At 56.5% G+C, this 10,289-nt stretch overlaps 1 protein-coding gene across 3 annotated transcripts; it reads right to left on the reverse strand.

Annotated features, from left to right (window-relative positions):
- Positions 1-1,121: 1,121 nt before the first annotated feature.
- Positions 1,122-10,189, reverse strand: DCAKD (dephospho-CoA kinase domain containing). 3 transcript variants are annotated; one of them, XM_082332045.1, is made up of 7 exons: positions 10,155-10,189; positions 9,246-9,834; positions 8,408-8,520; positions 6,856-6,973; positions 4,701-4,904; positions 2,652-2,739; positions 1,122-2,147 (listed from the first exon to the last, which is right to left on the reverse strand). In XM_082332045.1, exons 4-7 carry the CDS (start codon positions 6,965-6,967, stop codon positions 1,862-1,864), a joined length of 690 nt encoding a protein of 229 aa, XP_082188171.1. In that variant the 5' UTR covers positions 6,968-6,973; positions 8,408-8,520; positions 9,246-9,834; positions 10,155-10,189; the 3' UTR covers positions 1,122-1,861. The 3 variants fall into 3 exon arrangements, with proteins under 3 accessions (XP_082188171.1, XP_082188172.1, XP_082188173.1); XM_082332046.1 differs by having other exon boundaries at positions 9,814-9,834; positions 10,155-10,172; XM_082332047.1 differs by lacking the exon at positions 10,155-10,189 and having other exon boundaries at positions 8,404-8,520; positions 9,246-9,854.
- Positions 10,190-10,289: the final 100 nt, after the last annotated feature.

The following is a 10,289-nucleotide window of genomic DNA, read 5'->3' on the forward strand; positions in this document are numbered from 1 at the left end:
GGCAGCACCCACGGGAGGGACATCAGCACCCACGATGGGGACGCGGCGGCCAAGCGCCAGGCTCAGGAGCCCTTCCCCGGCCGGTGCCACCGCCCAGGCCCGCAGCCCACACAGGGGGCTCAGCCCAGGCCGCCAGGCACCCCCAAACCAGGCACCCCGAGGCCACGCCAGCCGCGGCCAGCACCGCGGGGAGCCCTGCGCCTCGCCGTCGCCCTGAAACCACTCGTTCCCTCAGCCCCGCTAAACTCGTTAGCGGCCGGCAAACGTCAGCAGGGCAGGAGCGAAGCGCCAAATGCGATTAGGTGCCCGTCTCGCTTTCTCCTTCCCCCCGCCGGCCTCGTCGCAGCCCCATTTATCGCGGAGGCGGCGAGCCGGGAGGGAGGAAGGCAATCAGAGCTTATCTCGGGCCGAGGCCGTCCTGATTTATGGGTGGCTTCAAGGGACTCCCGCCATCACCACCGCAATTAAGGGAGCATTAAAAAGCAGGGTAGGGGAGCGGCGGAGGGTTATCGCATGCGTACGGTTCCTCCCTGCCTGAAAAGCTGGGGTACGCGGGGGGGTGTCCCAGCTCGGGGATGCTCTCCTGTGGCTGTAGCTGCACAGGGACCACCAGGTCTCCCCAGCTGAGCGAGACAGGGGACCCCCGGGTGCGTGGCTGGGCTCAGAGGAGGGTGGAGGGCGTGGGAAGGGTGCCCGGCCCCAGAAAGGGGCACGGGCTTTCTGAGAAGGCTGCGACAGGGAGGTGGCAGCAGGGGGGAAAGCGCTGACCAGAGAAAACCACAGCGAGCCCCAGGATGGCATCCCGGGAAGCCAGAGCCACGCTGTGGGGTGCCCAGAGCCGACACGAAGCCACAGCCCCCCCTAAGTGAGCTCACGGCGGGCACCGATGCTCCGAGAAGCTCCCTGGGACCGCTACAGGGATGCGTACCGGGGAAAAAGCACGAGCGCGCTCGTCAGCTCTGCTTACGTGCGGTGAACTTTACAGAGCGCAGCCGTGCCCCGGCATAGGAACGACCTGGGAGCGGGCCAGGAAAGAGCAGCGCCGGCAGCCCGCAGGTTGCAGAGCCGCGGGGAGCCGGCTGCTGTTTAGCACTTTATTAAAACGAACGTGAAGAGCCAGCGCCCGCTTCCCTCGGGCTCTCCCACGGGGAAACTGCCGCCGAAGGAAAATTCAAACAGCAGTAAACGAGTTTCAACGAGGCAGGTCCTAGGTGTCAGCCTGCTCCTGGGACGTATCAGACCCTCAGATCCAAAGCCAAGGGCGACGCACAAGCGCTGATCACAGAAACAGAGGGCAGGAGGGAGGGCGAGCGGCCAGCTGAACACCTCACCCCTGTGACACAGGGTGCTCTCTGTCCCCCCCCCGCCAGATTTAACACATTTCCATTAAATCAACGTGAAAGAAGGGGAAATCCCACATCTAAATTCAGATTAGCGGGGGCTGCGAGCTTGGACGGGATCAACCTGGGGACACCCGTTAGCAGAAACAGGAGAAGAGATGCCACCAGTGAAGAGATTGTCCTGGAAGACGTTAAAGTGCCTAAATTCACCAAAGTCCCACCCCACAGACCCACGGGGGGGTAACGAGGGCCTCGGCCCCTCCACGGGCCGCAGCCATGCACACAGAGCGGTCCCACCCTGCAGACGCAGGTGATGGGTAAGAACCTGAGCAGGAAGAAAGGAGAGGGGAGACGGTGCCGGAAAAAAAAATCCCTACGTTCACCTTGGGAAGTCTGCAAGGAGACGCCTCATGCCGCTGTCTGCATTCAGCTGGCAAAGCTCATTAAAAGAAGTGGCCTTTCATTGCCCTTTTCAAACGTGGAAATTCAGGCCTCTTCCACGACAAAAAAGAAAAGGTGAATTAAGACATGAAATGCCGGAGGAGGAGGTACACCAGCCCTCCAAGCCCGGCTACAACCGTGCCCGCCGCCAGCCGCAGCCAGAGGAAATCCAGGGAATCCTCCAGGCGAGCGTGCAGCCTCAGGACCTGCCGGCGCGTGCTCTCCCGGTCCCCGGAGTTGTCAATGATGTGACTCGCTAATTTGCGCTTCTCGTCCAGCGGCAGCTGGGAGGTGATGCGAGCTTCTGCCTCCGCCTGGGACAGCCCGTTCCTCTTCATCAGCCGAGAGAGCTGCGTCGGCGGGTCGCTGCCGGGATGGGAGATGGGGTTTGCCTGCCTTCCTTGGCACGAGGGGGAAAAGCCGGGGTAAAGTGTAGGGGAGGGATGCTCCCCGCTTCATTTCGGATCCGGCGCAGGCATCCTGCACTCAGATCCGTGGCGCCAGCACCTGCAGCGCTGCCCAGGCTGACCCCGCTGGGTGTTTTCGGCATTCCCATGGCCCATAACCCTGGGGCAGTGCCCCAAATCCTACCCCAGCCAACGCAGCACGGGTTGTGGGGGGCTCAAAGACAGAGATTCCCCCTGTACAATGGTGCCAGGTTTCGGGGAAACCTCAGTAAGAAGCCCCTCGTAGGCTAGGATAAAGGAAGGTGTCACTTCTCACGCCTACAGAAAAGAGGAGGCGTTATCAAAAGGCTTCGCACCAAGGCCAAAGCTAAATCCTCTCCGGAGCAGGAGGGACGTGATGGTCCCCTCCAGCCTCTAAGAGAGGTGGCAGTGTCCTGGTCCTCATGGTTAACGTGGCACTTACCAATAAACCAAGACCGTGTATTTCATAAACTTGGCCAATCTGTTGGTCTCGAAGAGCAGAGGGATGTCGAGGATCACGTAGCGGTAGCCTGCAGAAATGACAACACCCCATCCCACCCCCCAAAAAAAGGGAATAGCGTTACTCAGATTCCCAAATCCCTCGTGCTGCACGCACACCGCGGCCACGGCTGCTCCAGCAAAGCAAGCGGGAGAGCTCTATGGCTCTGCGGTTGCAGACGAGGAGAGCAGAGCCTGCTTGCCCTCCTCCCTTCCTCCTCCGAGGGAGGAAATGGTTTCATTCCAAGTTTCCAGAGGAGGGGAAAAAAAAAACAAAAACAAAACCCCGAAAACCCACAACCTAAAAACAAACCCTAACCTGGATGATCTCAGACCAAAGGTGAAGCTGCAGAAATATAATGAGGAGCTGAAACGAGAAGCTCAAACGAAAGCGGCTGTGCCTGGCTGGCGAGAGCGGCAGTCACGCCGTCGTTGCTGGCCTCTCCAGGGGAGCAGTGCCCACAGCAGAGTTTGCTCTCCTCTCTCTCACTTGTCCAAGACTTTGCCAGGCTGCGATCATTTGAGCCGATGTTTCCTAGCTCAGTTTTCTTCCCTTTATGGAAAGCTTTGGCTAAACAGTTCCATTTTTCCAAGGGGAGCAAGGAAATCCTTCCAGACCTCCCACCGCTGTGACACTGAAACGCAGGGGTGCCTCCAGGCACAGCCCCAGGGCCTGAAACCTCACCAAAACTGGCCACGTTTGGTTCAAAACCGCCATCACCACGCGGAGCAGCCGGCGGGGGAGAGCTCGTAACCACCAGCCACCATCCTCCTGGATGCTGCAGCCCACCCCAGGCTCTCCACGCGCCTCTGCCCTTCGCAGCGCCAGCTCCCCCCGCAGACGGCAGCGTCTGGGGACGCGGGGGGACGCCCCATGCAGGAGCGCACGAGGGTAGGGGAAAGCAGCAAGTCAGGACCTCGCTCCCCTGTGTGTGTCCCAGCCACAGGGACACCTCCAGCTTTGCTGGTGTCCCCTCTTTATAGCCCAAACCCCCTAACCGAGCTGGCCACGGCAATAAAAGCCTTGACAAAGACATCATCAGCCAACGAGCCACCATTTTACCAGCATCTCCGCCCAGAGAGACTTCTGGCTGCCCTACGGTTTGATCGATAAGAGCTTTCCTTACACAGCGGTCCTTAGAGACAACATCCAGCTATCCCAAATCATTAAAACCTGACTAATGAGGACAGAGCAGCCTGCTGAAGACACACAGCGCTCTCGCCGAGGGGCAGGACAGCATCTGCCTCCCCAGCCTGCAGCCCCGGGTTCAAGACTCCATCTCTGGCTCCCGGCTTTCCTGCCTGTTGCTTCCTTTACGCTTTCTCCTCCTCCTCCTCCTCCTCGCCCGGCAGCAGAGCACAGCCCCCGCGGTGCCCCGGCACAGGCCTATTCAGCTGTCACAGGGCTCAGCTTTGATAAGCTCCGCGAAACCAGACTGACTCTATGAAGACATCCTTCTGTCTACACGGAGACCTCCAAAACAGCTGGTGATCTTATCTGGCATTTGATTAGACCAAGTTTGACAGCTGTATTTGTTATATTCATCAGGGGAAAAAGCGGGACTTTGGAAACCACAGCTGTCAGCCCGTTTCTCACCTTATTGAGAGTTAAAGGGCTCCGCAGCTTTCATCGAAGCCCAGGGAGGGGGGGGCAGGGAAGAATATTTGGCCATTTCGGAAGGTATGACATTATCCGGCAAGTAATCTCAGAAGAGGCCTCACAATGCTTTTCTCAGGCCCTACAGATGTACTTTAAACCATTGAAGAAGAAGGTGGTGAAGGGCAGCAGTGAAAGGCAGGAACGAATCCTCCAAACGCCAACGCGTAAAGGCCACCGGTGGCAGAACACAAAGGCCGTCACTCAGCGTCGGTTCCCTTTCTCCTTCCCCGTCCCTCTCCCCGCTTCAAAACCAAAGGCAGAGCGAGCAGGGACGGCTCCTGCCTGAGCAGGAGTCCCGGTGTGCCGGGACGCCAGAATTGCCCAGCCTCTTACCTAGCACAAAGTACTTCAAGATCTGCTTCAGCATCTCCTTCTGGATCTCCGGGTGGGTGATGGAGTTCAGCAGCTGCCGTTTCTCCGGGTGGGAGAAGATAATGTTTCCTAGAGCCTCACGATTTATCTCTCCGTTCTCCAAGAGGATCTCGCTGCCAAAGTAACGCACTATCTGCTGATAGGCCTTGAAGTGGGGCTGCACCACTGATAACATTAAACAGCCGGAGGTTAGAGCCAGTTCTACAGCACAGTTGGTGTTTGCATCAGCGATCGGCCTCAAATGAGTTTTCTTCATTAAATAACCGAGCTTATTCTCCTCAGCGGGCAGCACATCTGCCTGCCAGCACACGCTGAACCGAGCCCGGCGCGGCTCAGCGCCGCAGCCCGGCAGACACCTGGCATCAGTGCTGCAGGAAAGTGTCTGCAGGAAAAAAAAAAAACCCTCTCGGCCCAAGGTCCCTTTGAGGGCTGAAACCCGAGAGATCGAAGCATCCTGCAAACATTAATTCAGCGCCACAACCCTCCTCGTGCGTGCTGCTGCTCGGGGTTAGAAGTCAGCAGGGCGGGCGGGAGGACTCGCTGACAGCTACCAGCCAAGGCAACCTGGGCCAATTCCCACTGCCTGCAGGGCCAGGAGTCGAGCAGGGAGATCCTAAAGGGACGGGGTCCAGCATCAGGTTTATTTTAGCTGAAAACTTCAGCGCTAGGTGAATACAGCCTGGCTGCTACAAGTTGGCTCTGGCTGCTATTAAGGGTTTTTTTACCATCTTTTGCCTTAGTCACCAAATTCTTTGCCAGAACAAACATGGAAACCTTCTAAGAGATCAATTCCCAATAAGTAATTGCAGGGACTCTGACGTTACACGAGCGTATAATTTTAAAGCCACCAAAAAATCACCACCAAAAAGGATGCTGTAATAAAACCGTAATTAAGATCAAGCTGAGGCTAACCACAGAGCATGACAGACCGTATATAATTTTCTCGGCAAAATCCAGGAACATTGCCACAGGTTGTAACCTCAGGCCAACCTAATAAAAGTCTTTTAAGACCAATTTCTTTCTCCTGTGGAATTTCACATTGAGGTAGTTTCAGGATGGGTGAAATCCATATAGTAAATAAACGCATATAAAAAAAGGACTCAGAAAAATGAAGTGATTGGTAGAAAACTGACACGGAGTATTTGTAGTGTTTTCCTATCGTCTCTGAGGGCTTTTAGCACCTCCAGCAAATTTTCCACACCTCGAGGGGAATTACAGTGCAATAAAATGTCAAGAGCATCACAGCTTTGAGTGGCTACATGGTAAGTTCTTCACCAAATAGAAAAGCGCAGGCACTTCAAAATGACACTGCCTGCACCACTGCTCAGCTGCAGACCCAAAACCTTCCGCATACAAAATCAGCAGCCCTTCCCGGAGCGAGCGCTGCTCTCCTCGTTATCCCGACAGTGTGGCGGGATTCACGTCTCATCCCACAGGTAATTGGAGAGAGCAGGGTTTGCTCCAGTCCTGCTGAGGGAACAGATCTGGATTTCTGGGGCTTTTCTGTAGCCAGGACGGCACATTTCCAGAGCAGGGAGAGGCAGGTGTGCTGTGCAGAAGCACAGACCGAATTCCCTCTCATCTGGAATATTTGGAGCCTCTTTTTTTTGAGAGCATTAAGGCACGAGTCATTTTGTGGACCAGTCTCTCGGTATTTACAACCAAGCGACATCCAGCACAGAAGGAAATTCTCTTTCAAGCTAGGTGTTAGTGATCCCACTTAACGTAACCACGCTACAGGATGGGTGTCCTGGGGCTTAGGGGGCACGTCACAGCAGCTGAGGGAACACGCTTTACACAGACCTGCATTTATTTTGCCCAGAGTTGGCTTTCAAAGCTGGGAAGCATTGCACTCCAGGAGACGGAATCTCAGGGCAAGATCTCCCCATGGTGTTTATTAGGACATGATCTTTTTTTGTTGTTGTTTTTTATTAAAAATATATCCTAATTCCAATCCCCCCCGAGACAGCTGCTCCACGCAGCCTCATCAACTGGGGAATGGGAGGGAAACACTTATCTAATGTACCCAGAGCACCCTCTGCCGTCTGCGCTTCCCCGCATCAATCCCAGTTGTCAGGGGAACCTCAGGGAGAAAGATCAACTATGCAAAACTCACCCTCTCTGGCAATAACATCGGCATCAATCACGGCACAGCCCAGTTCCCGGAGTACGGCCACCACCGTGCTCTTCCCTGACGCGATTCCACCCGAGAGTCCGACCAGGAACATTGTGCTCTGAAACAGAAAGAAAAGAGCTGAAAACGCGCCAGGACAGGGCCGTTTTGTTCACGCTGTGCACATCAAATATTTATCCCAAACAGGCAACTTCATTCAAAGCTCATTTTCATACGTTCTCAGGGCGTTACCCAGACATTAGCACGATTTTGGCACCCCTCTGAGCTGGGTACCCCTGTTTTACAGGCTGAAGAACAGCGTTGGGTTAAATGAGGCTTCCCTGGACCCTCCTAACTCTGGATGTGCAACTTGAGCCAGCCCTAAGTTCCTCCCGCTGGTTTTACCTGCAGCTCCATGCAACTCATTCCCCTTTAGCATCTGCACCCATCAAGCCACAGTCTCACCTACAGCACCCTAAATCAGGGGAAATTTCTGGCAGGGTTGTTGAGGGTAACCCAGGATCAGTGACAAAGGGGAAGAATTCAGATAACATCTCAACCTGGATGGAGAAACGCCAGGGCTGAGAGGGAGGGCCTTGCTTGACCTCTGCAGCCGGGCTGTAAGAGGAGATAAGCTACCTCTGACATAATCGGGACGCAAAGCACACAAGCCAGTAAGTAAATCGCATCCCCACGCCACCTGGAAGCCAGCACAGTCATCGGCAGCCCAACGCACACAAGAAATCATGGCTCTGAGCAGCAAACTTGTGTCTGTTAGCTTGTAAACATGGTGCTAAACCCAGTCTGCGCTTGCCCATGGCCTTGAGGCTGAGAGGGAGCCCGTAACCCCACAGCCGACCTGGAGCAGACAGCTTCTCTCATGCTTCCTGCACTAAGATCTCTCCCCACTCAATCCAAAACCTGCGACCCTCTAAATCCCGCGTGCGCCCGTTCACCAAAAGGCTCAGCAACACAGAGGCAGCTCTGGACAGGAGTGGGGACTCCTGCAACCAAGGTGGTATCTGCATCCCTGAAAAAGCAACAGCCAGGGCAGACTGGGAAAGCACGAGTCCTGCAGGACCTGGGCAGCCGTGGCAGCACGGGGAACAGACCGCAGCATCCCCTCTCCAGCCCCCACGGACCAACACCAGCCCCAGCCACGGGCATCCAGGGCTTTGTGCAGCCGAGTCCTGCAATTCCCCCAGGGCAGAGCCTCCAGCTTCACTGTCACCTTGTCTAGGGTGATGCCGCCCTCACAGGCGAGGAGCCTGAAGCTCCCAAGCCCCAGCTTGGGGCTGTTGCATCTGAGAAGAAACTGGCTCCGTCATCTTTGGCCAGAAGCCACAGGCTGCTGGTAGACGCCCCTCAGCTTCCTCTTGCCCAGAGGAGGGGAGACCCAGCTCCGACCGCTTCTCCCGATGAGCCACGTACCCCAAAAACCCAACGATCTCGGTAATCATCACTCTGCTCAACCCAGTTCTGGTGTCACACCTCCCTCCCACACCACGGCCGCCAGCCCCAAAAAACTCTGGGCATGCAGGAACCAGGTACCTACTGCCCACACTGTCCCCCACAAACGGGAACCGCGCCGCTTTGCCCCCCAGGGCAGCAGTCAGGGCCTGCAGGGTGGCTGAAGATGGGCGAAAACACAGCACTGGTTCCTTTTTGCTAGAAAAGAAAAAAAAGACACTTTTGTCATAACTCGGTACTACAAACAGCACCCAGACCCATGGTCTGGGGGTGGATAAGTCCTTTGGCAGCTGGAGGCAATTCAGCAGAGGGAGGAACCAGGAGTTACAGCAAAAGCCAGCAGCACCTGCCAGCAGCGTCGTTCGCTTCGTGGCTGCTGAGAGCCGACGCCAGCCCGCAGCAGCAGCACCACGTGCTCTTTTTCCTTCCAAGACACCAGGCGAACAGATGGATTTAACTCGAGCAACAACGAAGGGGAATTCAAAGGGAATCAGAAAGGGCATTTACAATAAACATCAGTGCTTTGCGGGAGGTGACGTAAATCTCAAGCTTTGTTGCCAAGCGAGTACCCGGTCCCCACGGGAAGCCTTTCCCGGCGCGACGGAGGGCTCGGCGCGACAGAGGGGCTGTTTCTCTATTTATTGCAGCAGGTTAAAATCCAGCCCTCTCTGGCAGGTTTTTATACACCCTCTGCAACAACCGACAAGGGCTAACGCTGCACAAGGAGAATCAGGCCTTTGGTGCACTGCCTTGCAGGGGTGGAGGCTCGACTCACATGTTCTTTAAAAATACATAAAAATCTCTCCTGCCCATGTAGAGTAAATACAGGGTTTTAACTGCAGTAACCCCTACGCTCTGGCCTCCAGCCTCAGCTGGGACTTGGTCCCAAAAAAACCTGCTATTTCTGTCCCTCCGTTACATACCTCCGCAGGCAGGCGGCTGCTGCGAGAGTTACTGCAGGGGTAAAAGAGCACTTGGAAGGGTTCGTCTGGAAACCGTGGCCAAGCAGGGTTTGAAAACACTTGCGCTGTCACAGGGCTTGTACAGATATAAGACCCACAGTACGAGGTATAAATATTTAACGAGCTTGGGTTTGAACTGTACACGAGGGTAGAGAGGCCTGCCCGTTCCTGCAGATGTTACGGGCAGGAGCCAGAACCAGTTTTCCCCCAAATACACTGTTTTTTGGCGTATTTGGCCTGCGCCAACTAAATCGAACATAGGGAAAGCTGAAACACGAGCCACAGAGACCGGAAAACTCGGCGAGTTATTCCTGCTGCGAGGAATGGTGGAAGATGTAACCCAGAGCCCCGAGGAAGCGGCTTTTACAGACTGAGGGGCCCAAATTTTCCCTGTGCCCTGACTGCTCCGGTTTCCGAGCAGAGCAGAAGCCATCCATGCAGCGGGACCGAGGACGGAGCCGAAAGGCCTCTGCCAGCGCCGTGCTACACCCGGCCGCGGCTCTGACTGGGGCCCGGCACACTGACAGACCTGGCGTTCGGCTTGAGGAGGCTGAAATTAAAAGGAAAAAAAAAAACATAAAAGACATCATTAACTTGGTGGAGAAAAAGCCGCCATCGCCAGGAACGACACCCGGGCCTTTCGGCTGCTGCTGAAACCCCACGCACCGACGGTTCTCGCCGGACAGGGCCCTGGCTGCACAACGGCCCGGGCCGGGCCCACCGCCGCGGCCTCCCCAAGCCCGGGGCCTGTGACACGGCTGCGGGGGCTCCAGGCCGGCCGGGGAGCGGGGCAGGGCCGGCCGAGCCCCGGAGGCACCGCCCGCAGCGGGCCGGGCCCGGGGTCCCCTCACGGCGCCCTCACCCACTCACCCTCTGCCCGGCTTCACGCCCAGCGCAGCGCCCCGCGCGCCTATTGGCTGGTGGGAAGAGGGATCCGTCTCCCAGCCAATCGGCGCCGCCCTCATTGGGCTCGGCCCGCCCTCCGGGGCAGGAAGCGGCTGGGAG

This window comes from Platalea leucorodia (assembly GCF_965183815.1).
Source record: "Platalea leucorodia genome assembly, chromosome: 22".
NCBI classification, from domain to species: Eukaryota; Metazoa; Chordata; class Aves; order Pelecaniformes; family Threskiornithidae; genus Platalea; species Platalea leucorodia.